Source organism: Brachyistius frenatus, unplaced genomic scaffold (genome assembly GCF_029030835.1).
Source record: "Brachyistius frenatus isolate BFR_SWC_R1_liver_20210118 unplaced genomic scaffold, ASM2903083v1 Contig_77, whole genome shotgun sequence".
NCBI lineage: Eukaryota > Metazoa > Chordata > Actinopteri > Embiotocidae > Brachyistius > Brachyistius frenatus.
The window spans coordinates 515024-542742 of record NW_027210676.1 but is presented as its reverse complement, the minus strand read 5'-3'; the positions used below and the strand labels follow the sequence as shown (position 1 = coordinate 542742).

The window sequence follows — 27719 nt, the reverse complement described above, 5'->3', positions numbered from 1 at the left end:
TCCCAGTTCAATCCTTTTCCTTTGTCAAAACAGGTGATTTTGCTCAGACTCAAACGTAAAGATTGATTGTTTCTGCAAAAGAATACAAATTTAGCCAAGAGTGTGCGATAAATCCATTTATTTTCAAAGCGGTTCAACTGGTATTTTCTGTAGATGAGGGTCAGTTTCCTTAAAGAGTGAGTAGAAAAAAAATAATACATCATTTTAAAGTACATTTCTTGGTTTAAGAAAAGTATTGAACATCTTTTTATACCTGGGAAACAGGTGAAATAATGTATATACTCATAACCCCACAACTGACATCACTACAGAATGAATTAAGTCACTCAATAATATGGATGTTGCAATAAAATGTGTACATGTGTAAAGAAATGATCATGCATACAATTAATTAATTATATTGTTCATAATTTATTTTACTTGATGCAAGGAGCAAAAAGCCCCTTGCTGCTGCATATGGAGTGGCACAATAGTGTCTCTTGTTTCATTGTTTCGAGAGAGTCTCACACTTGTTTTGTCCTGCTTATCACAGCAGTGAAGTTTGGCCGCATGTCAAAGAAGCAGCGAGACAGCCTGTACGCTGAGGTCCAGAAGCACCGGCTGCAGCAGCAGCAACGTGACCACCAACAACAGCCTGGCGAGGCGGAGCCACTCACACCTAGCTATGGTCTCTCAGCCAACGGCCTCACAGAGCTCCATGATGACCTCAGTGGCTACATGGATGGTCACACCCCTGATGGCAGCAAACCAGACTCGGCGGTCAGCAGCTTCTACCTGGACATTCAGCCGTCTCCCGACCAGTCAGGCCTGGACATCAACGGCATCAAGCCGGAGCCCATCTGCGACTTTGCCCCTGGCTCTGGCTTCTTCCCTTACTGCTCCTTCACCAACGGAGAAACCTCCCCCACCGTGTCCATGGCGGAACTAGGTAAGGAGCAGAAAAGAGAGGGAGAGGCAAAATGAGAGACAGCAAAATGAAGGAGGGGGGTGAACAACTCAACCGTGGGGCAAACGACACAAAGGTTGCTTAAAATAGCAGGAGGTTGGAGACTCATCTCCAACACTCATTAAAAGAGCCTCTTTTTTGTAATTAGTTTCCATTAATTAGGGCCAATCAGGATCCAGCAGGGCAGGCGTCTGGGGAAATCATTTTTTTAGGCTCCCCTGTGCCTAGGAACTCCTTTTTAACAGATGTGTTTTCAAAACCATTTAAATTCTTATACTCAATATTTCTCTCAGAGAAAATGTGACCTTTGTTTCAGTGAGTAACGTGGCGCCCCTCCTCCTTTCCATGCATTTGTGTCATAACTAGATTGGCTTTGCCTCAACCTTAAGCTATGAGCTTCCTGCAGGCAGTAAAAGGAAATGTCAACAAGCCTTTTCCCAGTCAAAAAAGCCCACGCGTATCCGCCTCTCCTCCTTCATGAAAGCTCAGTAAATAAATCTTCTTTTCCTGTGGCATATTTCATCAGTGAGGTCTTCACTTTCACATAGCCTTGTGAGTAACACTCAGATCTCAACTGTGATCTTTGTGATGATGGTTGTATTTCAGAGCACCTGGCCCAAAACATCTCTAAGTCGCACATGGAGACATGTCAGTACCTGAGAGAGGAGCTGCAGCAGATGACCTGGCAGGCATTCCTGCAAGAGGAGGTGGAGAGCTACCAGAACAAGGTAGCTTGACCACAACTGGGCCTAACAAGGCCTCCACAGCAGTTACAGTAATCAAAACCATTGTTTTAAAGCAGATAACCCATTCTCTGTCCTATCTGTTCTTAGCCCCGGGAAGTCATGTGGCAGCTGTGTGCTATCAAAATAACAGAGGCCATTCAGTATGTGGTGGAGTTTGCCAAGCGCATCGACGGCTTCATGGAGCTGTGTCAGAACGATCAGATAGTGCTGCTGAAAGCAGGTATGACAGCCTGTCAACATGGCCTGCTGCCGTCAAACTCACCCACCACTACCACCTCCCTCTGGCATTGTCACAAGGGCGTAGCTGACCTGACTGCACAAAGCCCTCTTCTTCACACGCACAGACAGTGTCACAGAGAGGAGACCCCACCCCGCCTGTTACCCCTCTCTGTCTCTCTCTGTTCATTACATACACAGCAGAGACGGACACAGCATTAGATAAGTCATGTGTTCCAGAGCTCAGATAATACCTATTATGTCGGCTGCCATCTCTCTCCTTTTTCCAAGACACCCATGATGTCTATTCAAACTGTTCTCATGAAGACGGACTTGCAGAATAGTATATATTACTCTGCCACGGCTCTTTGCACACTGTCACCTCTGTTTATGCACAAGTACGGATACTCAAACTCACAGACACACAAACACACACATACTTCACATGCAGTAAACAAACACCTCTCCTGGGTCTTTCCATGGGTATTTTTTTACATTAGCACAACCAATATGAATAATGAAATGAAGACGGAGATCCCTTGTCAGACATGACATTTTAAAACGGTAGCGTCTCCCTTAGAGGCAATAATGGCTTCTGTTACATTTTCTTGATCCTCTTATCCACTCCTACAGAGTGGTATAAATTGTAGGGCATAAAAAATACCTATCTTGCTAAATAAAGGTTGAATGAATAAGCACTGTCACCACTGAATGAAGCAAATTTTTTATCTGGCATGTCATTATGGAAGAATAGCCTTCTGTCGATGATATTTTCATCTGCATAGGCGATTTTTTTTTTCTCTCTCTGACGGCAGGCTTCTTTATTTCAAAGTGGTTGTGTTACTCATATTGTGGAAGATTAGCACAAAGCACAATCATGTGTTTTGCACCCGTGACTGATGTGTAACTGTTCGGAAAAAAAGAAAAGAAACAAAGCTCAGATTCAGCATCTTGTGTTCCTGTCTGTCTCCACAGGCTCTTTGGAAGTTGTGTTTGTCAGAATGTGCCGTGCCTTTGACTCGCAAAACAACACAGTCTATTTTGATGGAAAATATGCCGGACCTGATGTGTTCAAGTCATTAGGTAAGTGGAGTGGGAGCAAGTGTGTGCGCATGTGTGTGGGGGGTACATGCGTGTGCATGTTTGAATGAGTGTGCATGTGTGTATGTGTGTGCTGCTGCTGTTTTATGTGTGTTTCTTACAGTGTCTTACTCCTTCCAGTGGTGTAACAGCCAAAATTAGAGTCTGCTGCTCCGCTCTGCACAATTCTGAACATCTAGAAGCAAACACTGAGCACTCATCCTTTCCTCACCTGGTATTGCTGTCGCTTCAACGGTTATTTATGGTACAACAGAGATGTTAGTGAGGCTCTGCTGCATATGGCTCCTGTAACTGTGGAATAAATAAAGCCAGACGGAGTGTCTTTAGGGAGAGTGCTATCAAAACTATCATTGATAGTCTGACATAAAACATCTCGGGCGAAAGCAAATAGCATTCGTGTTTGACTGCCATATTATTACAAAGATTTACCACCATGGATTTTTTTTTTCCAACTACCTTTTGAAAAAAAAAAAAAGGTAAATGTGTCCCATAGTGGCAGTAAAAATACAGACTGCTGTTTTTTAGTGCGAGTTTACCATTCCCCATAACACTCCGTGTTGCTATATGAGTGAGCATGTGCATCTGTCCCAGTGTCCTGTGAGGTCTGTGCAGAGGGCTCTGCGGCAGTGAAGGCAGAATGATTGGCTTCCCGAGCTGCGGTGGCATCCGCCTGTCTCTCTCTATTCCCGATAATTGATTTAACTAAAAGCCTCAATAGTGACCTCATTTTGGCTTGCATAACACCACCCAACTGCCAAAAGTGACTCGTCTGGGAGGCAAAACTCAGTAAAAGCATTGCCTGTTCTGCTTAAGACGCTCCCATGTGCTGTCAGCATGCCGCTCTTTTTCATTCCTTCCCCTTCCTCTCCCCGCCCTATGTGCCTCTCTCCCAATAAAGATCAAGAGTGAATGTTGTTCTTTGGTCTTCCTCATCCTAAGCCCCCTCTCTCTGTCCTTTGCTGTGGCAGGCTGTGACGACTTGATCAGCTCCGTCTTCGAGTTTGGGAAAAACTTGTGTTCTATGCACCTGTCTGAGGATGAGATCGCCCTGTTCTCCGCCTTTGTGTTGATGTCTGCTGGTAGGTGTCATTCATAGTGCGAAGAAAAAGTGAGGCAGACATGCATTCACCACAACAGTGAACACGGTTGCCCTCCTGTTTTTCTCTAAACAATTAATATCATATTATTGGCTTTGCATCCTTACTTCTCATATGAGCCATGTTGAATCTTAGTGGGCCCACATGTTGTTCACAGTAACAAAAAGTTGTGATAATTTACCCTCCAGACCGGTCCTGGCTCCAGGAGAAAGTGAAGGTGGAGAAACTCCAGCAGAAAATCCAACTGGCCCTCCAGCATGTCCTGCAGAAGAACCACAGAGAGGACGGTATACTTACAAAGGTACAGTGCAATGCAGCGCACACTCCATCCATTATCCATGAAAGTAGCTGTCCGCTAAGCAAGCTGTAGTGCTGTAGCAGTGTAATCTCCCACTCTTTCGGATCTTTATCCACAGGCCATAAACCACTTTTAGTGTATTAGATTAAATGAACACAGATTTCAGGGGAAACATTCATAATGCAACATGAACTGCCTTTTTATCAGTAGAGAAGTGGCAATTTATCAATTGCACCAGCTCCTTAATATAAAGTGTCAAGTTTTCCTTGTGCCTGAGCGCTTGTCTCAATATTTACAAGTCTGTTTGCCCCTGTGTGAGATGGAATACACTGTAGGGAGGAATGTTTTTCACTACCATTGCTCCATGTCCTTGCCTCCCTGTGAATCTAAACAGCCTGTCTCCTCTCTCTCCACAGTTGATATGCAAAGTGTCGACACTGCGAGCGCTGTGCAGTAGGCATACAGAGAAGCTTACAGCTTTCAAAGCAATATACCCAGACATTGTGCGTGCCCACTTCCCCCCCTTATACAAGGAGCTGTTTGGATCAGACTTTGAGCAGTCCATGCCCGTTGACGGGTAGCAGCCCTGCCAGGTGCCAGTGTGCCCACCGTAGGGGAATGTGGAGGAGGAATCTGAGACACTTTACTGGTGCCCTGCACAAACCAGAGCGGACAGATGGCACGCTGTTCAACTTCTTCTTTTACATTGGAGGGGAGGGCTTAGGGAGTTGATTGTCAAGGTTTACTATATTGAATTTAGTTCTCTTTGGAAGACGTGGAACCCCACACCACACGGGACATGAAGAGGAGAGAGGAACAAATCATTTATTTTTGGTTGAACTTGACCCTCTTATGCGCTTTTCTAATACAGAACATATGATTCACCTCTATTTTCATTTTCACCACTATTCATTTTTTCACCATTATCAGGATTTTTCTGTGCATCTGACTTGTAATTATAAAAACAATTATTGAGATGCTTTTGAAAAATAGCTAAAGACCTCCTCAGTGAGAAGATGACAACATTAGAATTATTTCCATGATTAAACTCCCAAAATGGTTTTACTATTTTCATAGTCAAGCCGATTACCTTCATGCACTATATCCCCAAACTCAAATAAATAACTGATAAATGCGCACATTTCGGTCAAGTTCAGCCATCTTTTCTCTTGTGTTCAGTCGTATTTTTTGGACACAGTGCTTGGAATGAAAACTCACAGCGACTTTGAGGGAGGTTGAGGTTGGCATGGTGATGCAATCGGCACCTCTCTACGGACAATCGTTTAAAAGAAATTAAAGAAAAAAAAAGAAACCTAGAATTCTGGTAATTCTAATGAAAACGCAATGAATTTAGCTGTCAAAGACTCCATCCACCATTGTTGCATAGTGAAATCATGTAAGGCCATCTGCTATTAATCCTTCTCTGGACAGGTACCCTGGAGAAGCACAGGGCACCAACACAATGAAAAGGGTCCATTCCACCTGTTTTATAATGTACTACAGGGTATATGGTCATAAGTACTTACTATACAGAAAAAAGTAATGTTTATAGAATCTATTTTAAATAACATGTATGATATTAGTAGTTAGACCATTCTTAATTGTTGAATTGATAAGGCACTTTTATTTACACCTTTCTTTAATTTAAGACTTGTATATTTACCTAGTGATGTGTTGCATGTGCACAAGAAATACAAGTTGAATCATGGTCACAGAGGTAGGTTTTGGGAACTGCAGATGATACTGGTCTGGAAGTGTTCAGGATGTCTGTTAGGATGGCTGGCGTGGCTGCTGGTTGGTGAACAAAGAGGTATGGATGAGAAGGCACGTTAAAGACACTCAATCACCTGTTTCCTCAACAAATGCCAGAGTGACACCTGTCAAAATGTAGCTCTGATACTTCGCTCGGTGAGCACGCGCACACCAAATAGCAACCAACAAACCTTGCGGATGTGTTACAGTCCTTGTTCTAAACAGGTCTGAATATCATAGCTTTGTTTTTTTGTTTTTAAAATTCAAGAAAACCGAGGTATCCTATGTTGAGACATTTGCAGCACACTTACAGCACTTTCATAATTCTTAATATTAATTTCTAAATGTTTGGTTCTCTTTTTACTGTGAAAAACTGCACATGAAAACAAGAAAAAAAAGAAACATTAATCCAGCCAAGTCTAATAAATAACACTGAATACCATGTGGTTGGACTGGGGCAAAAAAAAAATCACACACAAACTGTAATCCAACTGTTCCATCTAGTGGAAGATAAAGATACAACAAGCAAGTTAACAGTCTAATGACAGGAATGCAGGGCCTAAGCTGAAAGCACATTTATGAGCCTCTGTCAAAATGTTTTGAGTGTTTTTTGTTGTTGTTTAAGAGTGACTTTATCTGCCTTCTCACCTCAGCCTCAGCCCAGCAACGCCATAACAGGACACAGAAGAAACAGTGAAGGGAAAGTGAATATTCAAAGCCTTGTCTGGTAGTAAAGCTTCTATTTTTGTAACTTGTTTTGGTTAATAAACCCATGAAAGAGAATGAGGGAGAGAAAAAGATGTCAGGTAGCACTTAACTATATTCCTGCAATAATTAGATTAGCTGTTGTTTGTATGATTAGGGAAGAAACATAAAAATGGTAGGACAAGTGCTATTTTCAGAATGCTTTGTTGTTGTGCTTCTGTTTTGTTGAGTGTGTCTTTCTTGTCAGTGTGGTAGTAAAGTGGTAGAAAAAACCCTGGATGTGCCAAACAGTAGTCGTTGCTTCCGCTTTCCAGTCTACTCGTCTTTAATGTAGAATGGATTCCTAAGACATTCCAACAATCTCAGTAGCGGCTTCTAGAAATATCTTTCAAAAGAGAAAAAAAAGAAAGGAACAAAAAAGAAAGAAAAAAATGATATCCCTTTAGAAACCCAACAAAGCATGTTAACACATCTGTCACAGACTGTAACATAGAATCCAGTTGTTTGTCTTTTGTTTTCTGTTTGCACACTATCATTCCTCTGCCGTGCAATTTGTATGAGGCGTTAATGCCTCGTGCTGTCACCCCTCAGGGAAGAGTTTCTTTTGTGCTTTCTGTTTGAGAGGACATTTGTTTGTATTCATTAGGTTTAGTTTAGTATTTTTTTTTTATTTTTTTTTTCAGGGATGTTCCATGAGAAGTGGTTGAACTTAAGATTTGAAAATTCATCACTGAGTTGATCCGAATTTTACATTTTTGATGTCCATAAGGGGCCTCCAGCCAAGTCGAGTTAAAAAAAAATTAAAAAATCTATATATATCTCATTTGTAAAAACAACAAACCCCATCACTTTTACAAACGGCAGTTTTTCAGTAAGCAGCATATTTCTGTCACACAAAAATCAGTTTTGGTTTCAAATGGTGTCATCAGGGTCTTTACAAGTGATAACCCTCTTTGTTAGAAAACCAAATATTCTTATGCAATACTTAATCCGTTGTGTTTGGGTTGTAGTAGATATGCTGTACCTGAGTAATAATCTCTGTTATGATCCAATACGATTTGGATATGCACAAGCCCTCTACGACTAGTAAACCTCAGTCTCAAAACAAAAGAAACCCAGTCTGGAACACTGCTAGACAATCCAGGTTGAGAGGCCCAGTGGCCCGGCAAGAGCAGCGAAGAGGATGAGGTGTGAACGCTCAGGGAGGTAACAGGTAGACCGAAGAAGCAGCTCGCTTTCCTCTGGAGTCGCAGAGCATTTGATTAGCTCTTTTTGTGAATTCATGAGATTTTTAAAATCTCTTGAAAGCGCTCCACTGACGAGAGGAGCTTGGCTGAACTTTTTTTTGGCATATAGCACACTGAACATGTAGTATAGCACTTCCTGTTCAGAAAATGAAGAAATGGGGATTTGGCTGATATCCTGTTAATTATCTGCAAAATTTTTGGTTATTCACTTTTCTTAAGGTGTTGTAATATTACTTGATAGTCACATAAACAATTCAGTATTTTGTCTAATGTGGTCAGCTAAGGTCTACCACCAAAATGGTTCTTTTGTCAAAAGTGAAAATGTGTTCAGTTTTTTTTTTTTCATTAAAGTCTCAATAGTTGAGTGGCTTGTAATGTGTTCTACAAGATTTAACAAGCAATATGCCTTGTGTTACAATTACGGGTCTCTACAGTGCAGTCATCATCCTTTTGAATTGACTTTATTCCTACAGCTGACTCCAATTTTATAATGTTTACTCACAGCGTGCAACAAAAAGTAATAAAACCCCATCACTTTATTTTCATCCTCTTACGTACATGGTTGAAATAGTGGCAGGATTGCAGAAAATGGCCATCAAACACATGGACACTTGTGTCTAACTATAAACTACGCCTTCATGCAGGCGTTAAGTAAAGTGATGTCCTTCTGTGTATTCTCATTTGAGATATCCCAATTTAAGTAAGGGATTGATGCTACGTGTGCTATTCAATCAGTGTATAGTATACAGTAAAATGTGCTGGTCCTTCTGTCTCTGCTCTGTTGTCCGTGTGTAAAAAGCAATAGTATGTGTGTGCGCGTGTGTGCGTGTGTGTGTGTATGTGTATGTATGTGTGTATGTGTTTGTTCTCACAATGTGTGAATAAAAAAAAAAACCCAGACAAGGCTTTAATAATTACAGAGGAACAGGGTGATCTGGACGAGCAGGTTTTGGTTTTTATTTGGGACTTTTTTTTCTTTTCTTTTTTTAAATGAAAAGGATTTGGGAAATGCTGAGCTTGATCCATCCATAATAGCTGTAGGTTTTAAAAGCATGACATAATGCCTTCAACAATTCATCGGTCTCCAGGATGCTGTAAAGCAACCAGATTGACGGTGAAAACATGTGTTGCTATCAGTTCGGCCAGCTAGGCCGCAGCCAGAGCTGAAATGACCTGACTTAAATTCTGGACAGCAAATTGGGAACATGAGTCTTCTTGACCATAAATTGTGAAGATCGGCGTTATGTCACGCTTAAAGTTGCCAGTGTGTTCCCCAGAATTATGAGTCAGTCATCACATTTTGACAGAACTCATTCTCCAAAGCACAGGTGATAAGAATTTATGATTAAAATTACATGTAAGGAATATAGTAAAAAAAAAAAAATATGAAAAGCAACTTTTAGCCATAATCGAATGTCAAGCAATAATATATGTCTGTGTATTATTTTTCATTCTTTTGTGCATAATAGTCTTTGAACATCTGCATGTAAATACACTTCTTATTTATCACTATTTGGTTTTGTTTTATTTTGTGTTGATTTTGTGGATGTTTTTATGTTCCATCTGTATATTTGACCGGTTCTGTTCCCAGGTGGAGAACGAAGAACTTGACATGGCCTGTATGCTGTATATCTTATTTTCTCACTCTCTCCCTCATTCTCAGCTGTTTATTCACCATATTTAATGTTACTATTGATCACATGTATAAAGGTAGCTTTGTAACTTCTGTCTGTATAGGTAAGAGGAAAATACTGCTACTAAGGCCTACCCAGTGAAAATATTTATCTGTTTATCAATTACATCACATTGTACGATAAAACTCTTTCTACTTTGCTTCCCTCTTTTAGAATTAGTTTAATAGAGATAGGGTGTGCTGACATTTATTTTGTGTTGCCCTGATGTGTGGTGCTAGGTAAGTTAATTTTGTGAACCAAGTATTGATTCCTAAGCCTGGCCGCCCTATTAGTTCATTCATTTCATTGGATATTAATGTATTATTGATATTAGGACTCAATAAATAATAATGATAATGAAAATGATAGTTGGTAAAAAAAAAAATTACCCAGCCAGTACCTGTATCAGTGTGCTAGTCCTGGGATAAGGCACTTATTTCCTTCTGACTTATAGCAAAGCTAGTATCTGCTAATTAACAAGCTATTTAAGGTTGCTCTTCTGGTTTGTGGACAAATTATAATATTCAAACTGAAACAGCAGTATTGTGTTCTTTTTTTCTTTGTTTGATTGTAAAAACCACTCACTGAGGCTGTAGTTTGTCAGGTTTTAAGATACTAACTATTTACCTCCTGTGTCTGCATTGTTCTTCACCTGATGCAGGGAAGTGGTGCTTGGATTTCATGAAACAGAGCCTTGGTATGCTTTTTGTTATTCCCCATTTTAGATTATCCTGAAACGGCGGTTTCTTCAGACCAGTGGCATAAATCTTTTGCACCACATGAAGTGTTAAAAATGTACATGACAGGATTGCCATTCGAAGACAAAGTTGACCTTTTCTCTCTACTCTGTAGCAATTATCAGTAAGAATATGCTTGCAATAATACACAGCGTATCACACTGAGTGCCTCTCGGTGTAACAAAATGCATACATGGTTTTGATTGTCTTTTTTTTTTGTGGTTTTCCAAACGTGTACTGAAGTGACAATGTATTTTGTACGAGGATGAATTCTCACTCTCACAAGCTTAAAATGTTTTTCAGATGTGTTTTTAATCATTTCCACGTGGGTTGATGCGCTATGTTGAAGGGTTTCAATGTATAGATGGTCCGTTTTAGAGTGTACATGTCACCCCTTACCTTGTTTCAGGAACTGGGAAGTTTGTTTCATGTCAATCCCAAATGGTCAATAAATGCTTGCGGATAATATTATGGAAAAGTTCACCTGCACATTGGTTTTTTTTCCTAATTAAGCAAAAACTAAGAGAAAATCCACACTTTTTCATCTTCTGTTGATGTCCTATCAACGTTTTTATTTCACTGAGAAGAAAAGATTTACTAATGCATTGTATATTAAGTATTTGTATGTGTGTAAAACAGGCATACAACACATTTGGATTTCTTTAATGTTCTGTGTTCAATGTGCCCTCAGTCTGTTGGGGTAACTTAACATGAAGGGTGGGTGGAGCAGGGGTGGATTCTTTTCCCATGCAAAAGCAGTACAAATGGTGGGGAAGCTGAAACTAGTGTGTGGTTGTCACAAATTTCTAAGTCACACATTTGCTACTGATGTTAAATGGGGACAGATGATCATGTACCTTTTTATCCAGCTCTTTTGAACTCTCTTTAGCAGGTAGTCTATTCACAAACGTAGTTTTGCTCCTTCTTGTCTGATTCTTAAATATGAAAATAAGTATTTTGATTCATTTTGTAAATACGGCTGTAAAGAAAAATAAGAAATTTAATGTTGTCTTTTAAATACTTTTCATTCTAATATGAATGTTGTTATATTGTACTTAGAAACTGTACCTTTAATATTACCTTTATTAAAAGTGCATTGGACACATCGATTTTAGATGTGCTTTATGTGCTGTTATCCCATAATAAAATTTACCGCTTGTAATGGGCTTTTTTTTCCTGATTGTTTATCTGTCTCTGTTGTCCGCTCTCTGTGTCCAGCTGCACTGGCTTTTTAGCTCAATTAAACAAATACCATGTTTTTGAGCTGTAATAATCTCATCAGGCCGAAGTGTTAGTGCTACAATATTTAATCACTCCACTTGAAACTTCTACATGAACAGATTATGTTAAATTAGGTCAAGACTTCGGTCTAAACATGTGCATCTGGTAATGAAAATCTGGACAAAGACATAGCACATTTTTAAAGACAAACTAAAAAGAGAAAAGCATGCCTTTGCAGTATATGTCTAGACATATCATTATTATTAGTATTAACCCAATGCTGGCCATATAAACTGCATAATCATTGTGTGTAAGAACTAGTTTTAGTGGTTATGTCATATATCAATTTGTAAATTCATACATGAATGTGCTTGCTACCAGGATTAATCAAAAAAATAAGTCTAAAATATCTCCCTCAAAACAGTCAACCCAACAATTTATGTCATTGAAATGAAGTCTGTGGTAATTAAAAATTTAAAATCTGGAGTTGGTTGGAAATTCAGACACACTTCTGTGAAAGATCATTCTCGGCAAATTCGTTGTTACAGAAAAAAATAAATATTTTTAATGAATGATTCAATTTCCCTGCAAGGAATATACATTTTTCATCTAATTTATCTGTGTAGTGCATTTGCTATTTTGGGTTTATGAACTGCAATGTGACAAAATTGGGGAATAATTTGCAAGACCTTTAAATTATTTTTCTATATGCACCCATCAATATCATGTCCTTAAAATATGTGTGAAGAATTTTATAATTAACTTAGTGCAAAGGAAAAGACAGCCTTTTCATAATAAGAAAACCAAAAAGAACATTTTGAGATACTTGTGCACAAATAATGCTCAAAAGCTATTACCTCTGGAGTTTTAGATTTTAGTTACATTTTCATCCACCTCACCAAAACAATGGTGTATACACACAAAGTTTAGTGCATGAGACGTGCAAATTGTAAGATCTCCATAACAGTATCTGTATTAGAAATGTGACTCACACCTCCAGGTTTAGTCAGATTTCACAGACCCTCAGAGTGAAACTGAAGACAGTATGGGGATTACTTTTATTCATATAGTAGGCCTATAGAGATGGCTGTAGACTCTGGTCATAAATTGGGTCCGAGTCAGTGAAGGAACAAGAAACTTCCAACTATCACAGATGTGGGACTTGTTTAATTGTTGGGTTCCTCTCTGTAATGTTGCAAGGTTCTGCTATGAGGTACTTTTTTTTATTTATTTATTTATTTTTTAATGTTAAACGCCCTGAAGTGAAATTGAAAATAATTAAGACGTGAGCTGGAGAGTCAGGTGCTGCTGGTGGGTGAAGTTGAACTTCTCTTTCAGTGGTAGATATTAAGGCTGCGGAGCACCAAAGCAGAGTTGCAGATTACCTAATTCATGGACCAAATATTCAATAAGGTCCATTCTCGGTAATATCCGGAGGGGGGCAGCAAGGTGCACAAAGCGCTTTAATGTCTGCATAATTTCGGTAGACGAAGAAGAATGACGCCCGTCAAACGTGTAAACCGGCAACGCTCACGGTAACACCACCAGATATTTATTTACAGTAGGTTCAATGTTGTCATTCCTGCACACCACCAAAAGTAACAACAATGGAGCTGGTATGGTAAGTAGTATTTCACTACTACAAGATACAATCCTTATATTTTAGTTTTGTGCCCGTGATCACTCAGTGGTGTCGTGGCTCACAGCTAACTGCGTTCACCAAACATTTTCCCACTTGTATAATAAAAGTGCACCTAATCGGACTTAATCCCGTTCAGTGTCCGCCTGCGGTGGTGTTAGTTGACTTTTGCTCGTCGCCCTCAAAGACGTGTTTGAAACCAGGGAGGACCCAACGTGGCTGCACAGGGCTAACTGGACAGCTGGTAGTCACGCTGCCTCAACAAAACAGGAAGTCAATGATAAATTAACAACATTTAACACACGATTTTTAATCCAATAAAGTTAAATAAGAAGTGTTTTTTTGTTGTTGTTGTTGCAAAGTCACAGAAATATGTTCGGATTAGACGACGTAACTTAGTTTTTTAGAAAGGTTTAAGCCAGATTTGAGAAGACGTCGCACTTTTGTCGCTTTTCTTGACGTGATGTTATTTATTGCGTTAAATAAACACAGGGATATGTATCCTCGCTCCTCGTTTAATTGTGGATGTGATTTTACTCGACAAATATTACAAATTATCACAACGACGTTTTGTTAGCTGGTATTTTGAAGGCTGCAACGGGAAGTTGCATGCGTTGTACCGGACGCATGAATAGGTTTAATTGGTTCATGCTGTTTAGCTGATAATTGAATACCATTATTGAAAATTTAGTTATAATAATACAAAAAAACATATATATCAAAATATAACAGTTGGCATTATCACAAAACACAAAAACAAGTAATGTTACTTTTTTTTTTTTTTTTTTTTGGTGTGTTGTTTCCGCCTTTGCTATTTCAAACAATGTTAAGTTTGAGTTGATCAAAAAAAAGGATGCATGATCAGAGGCCAACAAAAGTAACATTGCAACGGTCAACACAAAATGAATGCTGCCAGTAAATACAGATTTATTTCTCCCTCTCACCCACGGCTGGTTGCTTTCTTGCTGCTCATCCAGTGTTAAACAGTGTGTTCGGTATGATGACACATTTATGCATTTTATTATCAGGTGTGATAATGAATGCGTGTTTGGTTAGTAAATGATGTAATAATATAGACACAAGTTGAAGATATGCTGTATGTTGTAGTGTAATATAACCTTACATTATATGACACTGGACATCTTTATTGTATGATGTTATTTCTGTTAAGTGGTATTATTCGTGTCTTCTGGAAAATCAAATATTGAATATTCATTGTTGTTGGAAATGATCATGTTTTAGTAGCTGACATGCTTGGCTTTTTTAGATGAAATCTCTTTTGATGACATCATGCCAAGTAGCTGTCAGAATGAGTTATTTGGTCTTAGCGAGATAAGTTGAGCTAAGACCAAGTTATTATGATGGATTCTGTAATTCATTTTTACAGTAAACCTTTTAAATGAAGTTAACAGCTTAATGTAAATATTTTTGCTTTCACACAAACCTCGACTCAATAGTGGTATATTTTGGGAAATGGAAAAGAGTGCAGGTACACCTGAGTCATCTATAATATAGAGTAATTGATTGTGCACACTATCCTACAACAGCAACTTGGACACCCCAGCTAAGTTTTTGCATGCAAAAAACAATGTAAATCCTTCCCAATGTAAAGACGAGGCGCTCTAAAAAATGTTACTTTCTTCGTTTAATTTAAGGGAGGACGATCCCGTCCCTGAAGTTCCTTTCTTTACCAGAGACCTCTATGACAAATATTCCCTTGCACCTAATATCAGAGAACTATGGAACTTTCTCCACAGGTATGTCATTAAATTGATATTTGAAATAATACATAAAAAAAATATATAAGTTCAGGTGCATTTCCACTGTGTTATTAAAGGCTAACCAGTGAGTGTTTATTTGACACATTTCCCTTGATTTTTATTTCTCCTTCTCCAAGTCCTGTGGAGAATTCCACCATAAAACAGGACTGTGATGTTGGGGCTGCAAAAGCCTCCTGCCTTTCTTCCATAGAAGAGGCTGCACACTTTAAAGACAACAGTTGCATCAGCAGCCAAGTGTCCAGCCAGCAGAGCTGTGATAGTGATGATCCTTGTGCAGCCAATGCGGCTGAAAGCACAGAAGACTGCAAAGACACCAAACGATCAAGAACAAAAAAGAAGCAGCTTAAGAGTGATGCCAATGCTCCATATCCTGAACCCAGACTGCCTTTCCCCTACATGTCCAACCTTTCCAGCAAAGAACAGAAGATGTATGTTGACATTGTGACGAATAAGAAAAACAGGTTTCCTCCTCAGGTACCAGAATTTGCTCCTTAATGGTATTTTACTCCTGTTAGTTGTAGTTGCACTGCCGTTTCACATCATCTGTGTTAATATTTCAGAGCTTAAAGACACGAGTGGACAATGAAGTGATGCTGTTCATGAAATACCTGCAAGACGTGGCTCAAATATGTGCTGCCGACTACAGCTTCATATCGCAAGGAGCTATGCAATATTCAGAGGTATGTGTGAAAAGTAAGACGGCCACCACCAGGATTTCATCTGGCGTCAGCTGTGAGTGGTTTGTGTCCATAAGTAATTGAGCCCAAATGTGTTTTTCAGGATTTCTTCGAGGTCTGTTTAGAGTGCATTAAGATGCTTCCTCAGCTGTATCAGATCCATGAGATGACCAGTTTGACAGGGGGAACATTCAATCCGGGGCTAGCGTTGACCTTTGAAAAACAGCTGCTCATCATGGTAATGTTCTTTTTTGAAGTGCTGTTCTTATCCAAGAAGTGTAGGATTACCACTTCATATTCTTACATTTTTTCAGAAATGTCATTGTCCAGTTTTTTAATACTCCCTTTCAAGTGTTGAGTTGCAAAGTCAGTCTTTTTAGTGTTGATTTACTTCCTTCATTTCCATATTTGTACCCTTTATTTCTCCAGGGCGATGTGACTGTTACAGAACACAAGATATTGCCTGCTGATGCACAGCTTGCATCGGATTATCAGAGTGTTTCATCAGAGAATCCCCCAGCTAAAAAAGCTAAGGACATGCACGCTGTAAGCAATTGTCTCACTTTTTTTTTTTTTTTTTTTTAATTGCTCCAATAAATTAAGTCACAGAGATGTTTTACTGCTAGAATGGGATTCATGACCGCAGGTCTATTGTAACTCCATTTCAGCTCTTGCAATTTTCACAAAAGACACCAGAGGGTGTTCATGTCTTGCTCAGCAATGCCAGCGCTAATTGTCTTTTTTGAAAGATAGCAGGTCACACACGCACACACGCGCACACACACACACACGCATACAGTACTATCAAAGTCCATTTAGTTGTACACAGTTGTGTATCCACTAGTATTTGTTTGACTGATGCAACAGATGTTCTGGTAGCATGACCCTTTCCTCTTTTTCTCTCCAGACAATCAGCAGTGATGGGAATGCCGAGAAGCTGTGTGCTCTCTATGAGCCTCATGTGTGTCTGACTCGAGATGCCTTGGTTAGGCTGCTGGACAACCACGGCCCTGACTTCAGGGAGCAATGGGAGCTGCCTGTTTGGGTAAAAGTAAACCCAGGAAAAGGTACATCGTCATCAGTTGGCCGCTCAGACTGTCGTGATGGAAGTTGGCTTAATCGTAGCCCATTTAACATTTGCTTCCAATATGTAAAATGCTTAATATAGCTACCATGCCAAAAAGAGGCACACAGTGTCACCCTTTTTCATCCTGTCTGAAACAGGTGTTGGTAAATGGAGACCTCTGGTTCATATGACCACAGTAATACAAAAGAAGAAGACGGATTAGAAACAGTAGTGTGCAGTACAGTGAGATTTGTATAAACAAAAACATATTTTTTTTATGTTAACTGTGTGCTTGATTGGATTTTAGACGGTTAACTGCTGGTTTTTCTCATTAGATTTGTAGATTTGGATTTTGAAAGCATCAACAAAGAATGTAACCTTATAGTTTTAGCTTGTTTAATAGATGTTTAAATGCATTGATTCGTAGACAAGAATCAATACATACAACACAAGATTAATAGTTTTACACCTACCATTTGCAGTGCATATACTGAAGTTGCTTCTGATTTTGCTTGATCGCTGAGACATATCTGATTATTTTTGTGAAATATATACAGCATGTAACGGTAACATCATCTGATACAGTTTTAATAGAGAGTGGCCTCATGGTGGTACTGTTTCACATCGTCTTTTATCTTCTATGTCTTCTTTACAGCCAGTATTCAGAGGAAGACTGTGTACATAGACTCACCCCTCCTAAAGACTGAAATGACAGTCAGAGAGAGGAGTCATATCTACCACGAGGAGAGTTTGAAGCTCTCCATCATGAAAAATAATACTAGAAATGTGTTCCATGTGATGACCGAGCTTCCTACGAATGAGCAGCAGCTCTCATCGGTATGTTGACATGCAAATAGTAGTAGTTGTATGTATCGTATTGTATATCTGGTCTCATTCTTTCTCTTTTGTTTCTGAATCAGAAGAGCTCAAGGAGAAATTGTGTGTCATTTGAAAACACTGGTCTTGACTTTGACGTGGACCTCACTGACCTGGAGACATTTGGGGAGACAACAGACACTAAAACCTCCATGATTCCAAAAATACAGAATGAGACGGATGGATGTATTAAAAGTAAGACGGCCACAAGTCTCCCCTTTTTAAGTGAGACTAAAGAGGACAGTGGACATCTTGTGCGTGCCAGCAGCAGTTCACACAGATACATCAACGATCCCGTACCAGAGACACCTCAGCCAATTGTGAGTGAGGCTGTTGTACCAAACACCGAACCGATGAGACAGGACCCGGCCCAGGAAAGTGATCAAGACCTACCGTTTGCAGGAGACTCGGATGATGAGAAGCTGGTTATTGATGATTCTGTGTCTCCAAGTGCAACAACTGCAAAACAAACCAAGCCTCACACCACAACATGCTCTTCCGACCCCCCACTTACCCCTGCCTCCGAGTCCACCCCTGTAAATTCAGAGTCGTCTTCCCCTAATAAAGTTACAAGGGGCAGGCGACAAGTCAATAGGGGAAAGGTACCCGGGGACCAGTTAGGCGAGATCCTGCGCATGCAGACGGCCATGTTCAAGTCTGCCAGTGACACAGCCAAATGCCCTACTAAGTCATCCACCCGATGTGCAGAACCCTTAGTTCCCTCTCATCCAACATCCCTGGTTAAACCCTGTGTGTCCTCATATTTGGAGAGAAACCAGAACGGGGATGGCGAGACCTGTGCTGCGCCTCACGAATCCTCCTGTCATCCTGTCAGCATTAAAACCACAGAGCACAAAAGTTAGTGTCAATTGATAATCATTTCATGGATTGATTTGTGTCTGTATGACTTGATTAATACGCAATGTCCTTTTAACCCCCACTCAGAAATACTCTCGCAAGACCTGCAGGCCAGTGCTGAAGATGAACAGGATTACGAGGCTCCAGCAGAGGGCAACCTGATCTATAAGCTTTACAGTCTGCAGGAACTGCTGCTTATGGTGCGCAGCTCTGTCTTACTGACCCATACAAGAAGAGTGGGCAACGGTGAAAACCAGGTAAACATGCTCCTACATTACATCCTCCAGGGGTTTCAAAGAGTTTTACGTCATATATTATTGTATAAAAATGATATGCAACAGTTATTTATGTCCATTGTGCTCTGCTTTAATAGTTTGTGCCAGTTCAAGTCTTGCCCAAGCTGGAGTACCAGTTGACTTATGGTGTTGAGTGTCTAACAAGCAGTGAGGTATGCCAGCTGTGGACAGAGACACTGCTCCACTCCAGCACAGTACCTTACATAGGTAAAGTTTTTAATCACTGTTACCTGCAATCCTTTTCTTTGTGAATTGTGTTCAAATCAAAGCAGCACTGTGCCCCAAATTGCTCTCAATATAAGGTTATAGGAGTAGCCTCATCACCTTTCATTTTTCAACATAGGTGCCAAGAGAATATAGTCAAAGTAACATTCATGGAACTTAAAAAAAAAAGTTTGTTTCTTGTTTCTTGCCCTCACTGAGTTTAGTAGAGTCCACAAGGCAGATCCCCCCACAAACCAGCGGAATAGTCTTTGGATGAGTCATTACCCTGCTGTGTAGTGGCAAAGTTTACTCTGTTGCCATAACTACAGCCACATCTGATTGTGGGGAATTACTAAGAATGCCATGTGCACAGCTCAGCTAAATGTTGTTTTTATCCTCAATTCTATTCCCTTAATGCATATTGTCAGTGAGCATGTGCTGCTTACCTGTCTGAACTAGGTTTTCTGACTTGTTTACTTATGCAGGCTTTGTCTGTCCCTCCATATGGATGTTTTTTTTTTTCTTCTCCCTAATGGGTAGACTTTCAAAAAGAAAGTTTTATAAGTTATACATCTTCACCGTCCTTTTCTGTTGTTGACATACAGTTTAATGTTTTCTCATGTTCAACTTCACTGCTGTAAATATAGCCTTGCTAAAGAGGTGGGTATAAGCCTGTATGAGGGACCCGAGACCCTTGATTTTGTTTTTAAGGTTGTTTTTTTTTAAAGAGAATCTTTCAATTTAAAAAACAAAAATGAACAACGTGCTCGTGTTAGTTTAGTATTCTATGAAAAGGAACAGCCAGGCAGGAAAGGGTGATCATATTTCAGCTATAGAAAAAATATAGAATATCTCCCAGTTAAGGACATTAAGCAACAAGACTGAAAAAAAAAGACTTCCCTCTTTGTTTAGTGGGACGTAGTTCATCATGTGGTTTATCATGTGGCATTCCCCAATTGTGTATTTACGGCTGTGGCTGCCAGCTCTAAAACACTCCATAATTGAAGGGAGGCACTGTTGAAATAAGGAGACCTAACCAGCTGGAGTGGGAGGCAGGAAAGCAGAGAGGACCAACAAGCTTTTCTCTCCACCGACTCAAGCTCGTGACCATGTTGGCAAACCACCATACACAAAATGACTTTGCAAGCTCTCGGAATGGCGTGGATGATGGAGTGAAGCTCTTGACGTGCACGCTCACCGGCTCTTGTTGTTTTCCCTCTGTATCTTCACCCTCCCTCTCTGACTCTGTAGCTCACATCAATGCGCACACATCAAAAGTAGCTCGTGTGAGAAAGCTGCCTGACGACTGGAAGCAGAACATCTGTGGGTTCAAGTGAGTGTTGACAGAACAGCACTTTGCGGGTGGATTGGATTAGCCTAATCGCTTCATAACGATTATGTTACTTAAGATGTAATTGTTGTCGTTTTGACATTCAGTTTATCAAAACTCTAGGCCTTTTCATCAGCGGTAGCTGCCATCACCTGTTTTGGTCGTCAAGAGATTCTGTTGAAATTTTGATCCCAACCAAAGTAGGCTGACTGAAACTTGGTGATGTCTCTTTTCCATCCACAGGCTTTCCAAGTCGCTGAATATACTGCACCACCTACTGAAAAAGCTAAGTGGGTAAGTTGTTGCAGACATTCATGGTCTTAGTTATGTTTGTAGATTAGAAGTGCTGAGCCTCTCCCACACTCATTCCTCTCCTTTTTATCGCAAACGTAATAACTTGTAAGATTGTTAATGAAGTTACTTGTGCAGAAAGAATGTTTGTTTAGGTGAGGTTTGAATCTTTTGCTTTAATGCGGCAGCTTTAAATGAATTGGTGATGCAAACACACTGTTAATGTGTAAAAAAGTGTCAACATTTGATTTAACATCAGGTCTTTTACTTAAAATCAGTTGTTTAGTTGCAGAATATCTGGAGATGAATTATCTGTACACATCTGTGTTGAAGCTGCGTTCAAGCTGTACAGTTCTGTTTTTTTTGTTTTGTTTTGTTTTTTAACCTCGGTCTGAAAATATGACATCAGTCAGCTTTCATATTTGTGTTGGAGAATTACACAATCGATTACTCAACGACACAATAGATGCATCACCTTCTGCTTTCTCAAGGCTGATGTTGCTCAGGCAGGAAACGAGACCTCCTTGCAGTGCTACATGTTTGTGTGGGTTCTGACTTTAGCACGCCCTCAGTGACTTCATTTGGTGTTGTAGGTTGGGCGAAGGACAATACCTGATTGTGCACAAAGCAGGGGAACCTTTTGTGACCTTATTAAAAGCAGCTAATGGAAATGCGAGTCGGGGAGCATACAACCTACAGCAGGTCCACAGCTCCGTTCCACAACCCCCGACCTCTGGCTCCGTGCCCTGGATACCTGTTGATCCAGCTGTGCTCCTGCCCTTCCACCAAAAACACGGCCGGGTTCCCTGCACATTTCCACCAAAACCACTCCCACAGGTGTGTATTAGATTTTGTCGCCATAGTTACTGTGTTGATAGAGGGAATTGTGAAAAAACACAACAATGACTGTCATGGCTAGACAAATACTGGCAATTTCAATGATGTAAGGTTGTTGGAAGTGTTAATTGGTTAATGTCTGGGAAGTCCACACACTCCACTGAGACACACACACACACACACACACACACACACACACACACACACACACACACACACACACACCACCACACAAACACGCTTTCATTTATCATGGCTTTTCAAGAATTTCTTTCTCCTCTAAGTTGGTTAGTGCAAAGCCTGGTTGTTTTCTTATGAGACAAACTGAACCAGTGGAACACTGCATAGCTGTGCTGAACAAACCAAAACTGAGACAATAGAGAACATACCAATATTGGCAGCAGCTCAGCAAGATTTATTGTTGTATGGTCCGAGACATTCGTTGGATGCCTGAAAAGTCAACATAGTGAAGACGTTAACACACCTTTAAGTTGTCATTCAGCAGAGGAAAGGACTCCGAATAACAACCAGTTTTCAGCTGGGCATTTGAATTGTCAACACTTGCCACTGACGGTTGTACTTCTGAGAATGAAGAACAAAATATTGTTTCGGCGTATTGTGTGTGATGCCACTTGATTTTAGTGTCAGAAATACTAATGTAGAACATTTGTACCCTTTTCTGTCCTACCAAGGAGTCTCACCACCCTGGAGCTGGGCAGAAGAACAACTTGGATGCACAAGGCAACGCGAAGAAGAAGAAGAAAAAACGTGCGGCCAAGCGCAACAGATATTTAAAAAAGCTAATTCAGAAGTCGGTTTAATATCTTTTATCAACAGATTTAACTCCATGTCAGTCTTATTGTTTCATGTCATTGGTTAGTTAAGTCAGGGGGAGGACTTGACTTGTACTCCAAAGGAAATGAAATGAAAGGAAACCCCAATGTTTTAAGATTTTATGTTGTGTATTGTCCTTAAATATCGATGTGAATGCTGAAGCGCCTAAACAAAACACACTCAGTACTTCATGTTTAAATTTTGTTCAGGGCTATTTTTGTATAAAGCAACAATAAACGTTGAATGTTCATATGGGCGTGTGGTAACTGTCTGTAACATCTGGACTGTGTGAAATCAGGATTAGACACCATCTTGAAAATCTCCTGAAGGCACAGAGCTGCAGTCACTTTGTAAAGTTTCTCTCTCACACACACACACACACACACACACACATGTTATTCAAAGCTTTAAAACTTTACACTGGATGGCTTGAACTTTCAGTGGCTTGGAGTGGATTAGGGTGGAGTCATGAGAGCATGGAAAGGGGAGGAATCTGAGTCAGGCGTGGTGAAAGAGGAATCCTTCTTGTATGTCTGAAAAGTTGAACCTCCACCCATTCTGCTTAAACATCACCAGGACAAAGCTCTGAACCATCTCAACATTTACCAGTAAGGTAAGTTGGTAACATTATACATGTGAACATTTCATTTAATAACTTGATTTGTGATTTAGATTAAGTTTACAGAAAAGTTGATGGTAAACTTTCATTCATGAGTTGTGATAAATGACTTGAATTCCATACAATTTCCATTTAGCTTGTGAAAGCAGTTTCACCTTCTTTCTCTGAGATTTTATTAATATTGAATTCCTGCCTTCCAGCTTTAGTTCTCAGATTACTTTTCTTGTGTCCATGTGAATGTACTCTGTTGTCATACCAGACTGGAACACAGTCGGACTTTTTCCAGGGCGTGTCACTTTAGTTAAACTCTTATGGATGTGTCACAATTAACGAGGATTTGAAAGACTTGGCATATTGTCAACTGACCATTTTCACAAGTAACTATTCTGAATGTGAGCATGGCAAAGCATTTAAGAAAATTACCGGTGATAAGATTAATAAAGTTGTCTGCAGTGACTCATTTGTACCAGAAGCAACTTAATGAATTTAGTCTCTCTGCTTTACTGGCTCCAGTGATTATATCTTCAGTCAAAATAAACACGACCTCTCGGTTCAGACAAGTAAGTGAAGGGATTACAACGAGATTTGATAACAACATTTCATATTTTTCAGGAGAATCAAAATGGCTTTGGTATCAGAGTTTCTGGGACAGCTGTCTCTCAACATTGGGGTAATGTCATATTTTCATGTTATGAAAAAACAATACACAAAGTATTTCACAAACACTGGACATATTGCATACAATATGTTTTAATAATGGGATGGTGCTTTTCTCTCACACTGATATGCTTTGAATCCTCAGGCCCATGAACCCACGTTCCCCACAGTGGTACCCGCTATGGACTTTGACCCAGACAGAGATGCTGCCAGAGTAGAGACTGCCATCAAAACCAAAGGCAAGATACCAAACTGTGCGTCTCTGTAAAGAATCAGTGCCTGCCTCTGCGAGTTTTTGCTGCAAATGAGCAGCTGGTATTTGTGAGTCAGCATCGTGGCTTAAAATGTTTTGACCATGCAGGGAACACCTCCATGCCTGCCTCAGCGCTGGCACAGCTCTGCTCTGGCCACTGACTGAGAGCTGTTGGCAGCAGTCACACCGCTAACTCTTCAACCGCCCACCATTTTGTAGTGATGAAGAATGTGATCTATGTGGAGAGACGTTTCTCTACAAATGAGAATATGTGGAAAAATACCTTCTGACCACATCGTGTGCTAAAGCAAGCTATCTTTATTACCAAGCCCTCTAATATTGATGTATATTCTTCACATCAGGAGTGGATGAGCAGACCATTATTGACATCCTAACACAGCGGACCTATGTCCAAAGGAGAGACATTGCTTTTGCATATGAAAGGAAGGCAAAGAAGGTACAGTAGGCCCGAACAGAAAATCCAAACTGTTCCATAGTTGCAATGTGTGTGTGTGTGTGTGTGTTTTTTGTTTTTGTTTTTTTAATATTATGGGACATGATAAGTACAATCTGTAACGCTGATATATTTTTAGGACATGATCTCAGCCCTGAAGGGAGCCCTGTCTGGCTCGCTGGAAACAGTGATCCTCGGACTGATGAAGAGCACAACTCAGTACGATGCCACAGAGATCAGAGGATCCATAAAGGTAAGGGACTCCGATTTTATCAGTGGACTGAGTGGAAGGGTAACACTGCCCTCTACTGGGAAAATGACAAAATATGCATATTTCTTCTGATGAATTTGAAGTTAGACGGTTTATATTTTCACGATTTCTGTCTTGTGCAGGGCTTAGGAACGGATGAAGAAACTTTGATCGAGATTTTGTGCTCACGCAGCAGCCATGAGCTGGTGGAAATCAAGAAGGTCTACAAAGAGTGTGAGTTCAATACATACCAAGCTTTCGTCCATTTTAATATCCTATATAAAGTGTCACCCGTAGGTCCCTGTTCTTTGTGAGTATCAGTATCTCTATTTGAAGTCGTGTGTCATGTCATGGATGACCTTTGAGCAGACATGCAGCAGCAATATGACTGGTCAGGATATGCACAGAGCTAAATGCCTAACAGGAAGAAAAAAAACCTGTTTCTTAGTGTTCAAGAAGGAACTGGACAAAGACGTGGCTGGTGATACTTCTGGGAACTTTGCTAAGCTGCTCTTGGCTCTTATGCAGGTGAGATATGACCATGTCTGTCTGTCTTTATGATAAACATAACAAAATGTAGTTGAAACTGACCTGAGTCATTTTTCTGTGCAGACCAAGAGAGCCGAACCATCCTCTGTTGTAGACTATGAAAAGATTGATGAAGACGCCAGAGTAAGTCGGCCTTTTCACTCTGTCTTTGAATATAAGTCACATTTTTACATTAAATTCAGTATCACTGGAATGGAAAGGATTCCATCTGTGAATGTTTTATGTTGTTCCTGAGCAACAACAAAACTAACATCTGTTACTGTAAATAAACTTCAAGGCTTCCACAAGCTACTAAAAACTTTTTCAAGTGACAAATGTACCACTAAGATTTATCGGTAAGCTCCTACTGTTAAAATGTAAATCGGCCATATAACGCCCTTACAGAACAACCACATGAAATTTTACATGTGCTAAAATGTGATTGTGAAAATGTGTTTTTTTGCCCATGGGAAATGTGTTTTTTGTTTTGTTTTTATTGCTGTAATTTGTGAAGCCATGTAGATTCCCATGTGAAAACTTGTCCACATATTTTACTCGTGTTGTCATATGTTGCAACATGTGGTAAACGTGTCATACATGTGATCACGTGTCCAATGTGTAAAACAAGGGGATTGCCTGTTATTTTTCTGTAAGGTGGACACTTGTTTAAGTGTTTAATATGGAAGCTGTTTAGATCTGATTGAGTTATTAGTTCTCTGCGAAAAGCACCAGTCTGTAACAGTATAAAGTATGTCAGTGTTTACTGGTGTTTTGCTGATTGCACTCAGGCCCTTTATGATGCTGGAGTCAAGATAAAGGGAACTGATGTGCCGACCTGGATCTCCATCATGTCTGAGAGAAGCGTACCCCACCTGCAAAAAGGTACTGCACCATGTTTTCTGAGGGCATTATTGATACAAAAATGTTCATAAATTGTAAAAATGTACCCATTACCTGTCAAAGTTCATCTTTTTCATTTATGCTTCTTAAGTGTTTCAGAGGTACAAGAGTTACAGCCCCTACGACATGCAGGAGAGTATCGTGAAGGAAGTTAAAGGAGATTTGCAAAGGTCTTTCCTGGTGCTAGGTACACTTATCTTTTATCAGTAAATCATATTTTTTTATATATAAATGACTACATAGAATGAGCAATGAGGTTTTTTTTTTTATGAATCCCCTCCAGAATTATAAAAGAAAATAATTTGTCCAATAGAAAACTAGTGTTGATTTTTATTCTGTTTGTCTTCTGTTCCAGTTCAGTGCTTTGAGAACAAGCAGCTGTACTTCGCCAAAAGACTGAATGAAGCCATGAAGGTACTCACAGTGCTGCTCTTTTCCTTCTTGTTGAAATGTGGCTAGTTGGAGGGCTAGACTTAGTTTTTTAGTTTTTACCAACAGATGTAAGAAATATATCTGCTTCTGAAAGTGCAATTTTGCTGCAGGAACACAGAATCCAAAGTTGGCAAAAGTTGTCTTACAACAGTGTTGCATCAGCTGCTGTAGTTAAGTACAGAACATGTACAACTTACTTGTGCTTGTCTGCTCAGAGCAAAGGAGCCAAAGAGAAGATAGTGACCAGAATTATTGTGTCACGCTGTGAGGTGGACCTCAAGAAGATCTGTTCTGAATACAAGGCCAACTTTGGACAGTCTCTGCAACAGACTATTATGGTAAGTGAATTTCAGAACGAGCCCCTGGTCTGTTACCGAGTTACACTAAAGCTTGTTCTATCATGCAGCCTCTCTAACCTGCTCTGTTTCTTTTCTTTTCTGCAGGAACATTCCAAGGGAGACTACCAGAAGGTGCTGCTTGGCCTCTGTGGACCAGACCAGTAAAAATCGATCATCAGTGTCACTTTCCACCCATAGAAATATGAATATCATGCCTAGAACAATCTCTGCAACAAAAGCGGTCTTATTTTTCTGCATACACATTTGAATGTAACGTTCAAAGAGAAAAGTTTGAATAGATGAAGAATCTTTATTACCGTTTATGAATGCTGAACCAATAAAGTAATAAAGTTGCTGTGTTGGTAACCTGCTTACTTAATTTTCTCTCCTCTCATTTTATCCTAAATTGATGTTTGCACAGATAACCACCAGAGGGTGATAAAGTAGCATTAAAAGCAGGGACAGAAAGCTGTAGTGCCTCCATACCTGCTGAGGAAAGGCAGAGATTTTAACATTTTAAGGATAATGAAATATTTGACCACACATGTCATTTTAGTATTGCATTATTGTCATCCCTCTTAATTATCAGCAGTTGTGAAGTCAGTGAAAATAAATAAAAACAATAATTAGACAATATATTTTATTTCCACAAGTGATATAAACAGAACTGTGTTTTAGGTTGGGAATGTCAAGAACAAAAAATTATTAAGGCAACTGTTTAAATTCAAACATTTAACTGCAAACCTCCATTTGCAATCTTAAAAATGTATGACTTTATGAAAGCAGAGTAATGTGTGATTGATACTGCATCTTTTTCATACAACAAATTGAGAAATCCACCTTATTTTCCACTAAGAGGT

General features: G+C 39.8%; 3 protein-coding genes across 6 annotated transcripts in view; all 3 read left to right on the top strand.

The window, feature by feature from the left end:
- The window catches only part of roraa (RAR-related orphan receptor A, paralog a), a 172380-nt gene extending 165844 nt beyond the window's left edge, over positions 1-6536 (top strand). For both annotated transcript variants that reach the window (XM_069708658.1, XM_069708659.1), the window contains 7 exons: positions 533-928; positions 1553-1674; positions 1780-1912; positions 2884-2991; positions 3978-4088; positions 4295-4407; positions 4821-6536. In XM_069708658.1, the coding sequence (XP_069564759.1) occupies positions 533-928; positions 1553-1674; positions 1780-1912; positions 2884-2991; positions 3978-4088; positions 4295-4407; positions 4821-4985 (1148 nt within the window). In that variant the 3' untranslated portion in view covers positions 4986-6536. The remainder of the gene's footprint in view (positions 1-532; positions 929-1552; positions 1675-1779; positions 1913-2883; positions 2992-3977; positions 4089-4294; positions 4408-4820) is intronic.
- Positions 6537-13240: 6704 nt separating this feature from the next.
- On the top strand, positions 13241-22678 carry ice2 (interactor of little elongator complex ELL subunit 2). Of its 2 annotated transcripts, none has more exons than XM_069708732.1 (15): positions 13241-13360; positions 15034-15135; positions 15276-15633; positions 15720-15839; positions 15940-16074; positions 16266-16382; positions 16744-16903; positions 17558-17739; positions 17826-18636; positions 18724-18893; positions 19010-19139; positions 20388-20469; positions 20710-20760; positions 21351-21594; positions 22287-22678. In XM_069708732.1, the coding sequence occupies exons 1-15, from the start codon at positions 13347-13349 to the stop codon at positions 22413-22415; spliced, it is 2805 nt and encodes a 934-aa protein (XP_069564833.1). In that variant the 5' UTR covers positions 13241-13346; the 3' UTR covers positions 22416-22678. The 2 variants fall into 2 exon arrangements, with proteins under 2 accessions (XP_069564833.1, XP_069564832.1); XM_069708731.1 differs by having other exon boundaries at positions 17823-18636.
- Positions 22679-22935: 257 nt separating this feature from the next.
- LOC138626733 (annexin A2-like) lies at positions 22936-27233 on the top strand. Of its 2 annotated transcripts, none has more exons than XM_069708615.1 (13): positions 22936-23036; positions 23660-23717; positions 23850-23943; positions 24320-24414; positions 24551-24664; positions 24805-24895; positions 25110-25189; positions 25274-25333; positions 25978-26071; positions 26181-26276; positions 26445-26503; positions 26737-26859; positions 26965-27233. In XM_069708615.1, the coding sequence occupies exons 2-13, from the start codon at positions 23670-23672 to the stop codon at positions 27022-27024; spliced, it is 1014 nt and encodes a 337-aa protein (XP_069564716.1). In that variant the 5' UTR covers positions 22936-23036; positions 23660-23669; the 3' UTR covers positions 27025-27233. The 2 variants fall into 2 exon arrangements, with proteins under 2 accessions (XP_069564716.1, XP_069564715.1); XM_069708614.1 differs by having other exon boundaries at positions 22936-23041.
- The last annotated feature ends 486 nt before the right edge of the window (positions 27234-27719 follow it).

Bases quoted from the DNA above. Each gene is read 5' to 3' on its own strand.
- LOC138626733 (XM_069708615.1), top strand. From the start codon at position 23,670: ATGGCTTTGGTATCAGAGTTTCTGGGACAGCTGTCTCTCAACATTGGG. The intron at 24,896-25,109 runs GTGAGTTCAATA...CCTGTTTCTTAG, and splicing joins CAAGAAGGTCTACAAAGAGT to TGTTCAAGAAGGAACTGGAC. The intron at 25,334-25,977 runs GTAAGTCGGCCT...GATTGCACTCAG, and splicing joins AGATTGATGAAGACGCCAGA to GCCCTTTATGATGCTGGAGT.
- ice2 (XM_069708731.1), top strand. The intron at 20,470-20,709 runs GTGAGTGTTGAC...TTCCATCCACAG, and splicing joins CAGAACATCTGTGGGTTCAA to GCTTTCCAAGTCGCTGAATA. The intron at 21,595-22,286 runs GTGTGTATTAGA...TGTCCTACCAAG, and splicing joins CACCAAAACCACTCCCACAG to GAGTCTCACCACCCTGGAGC.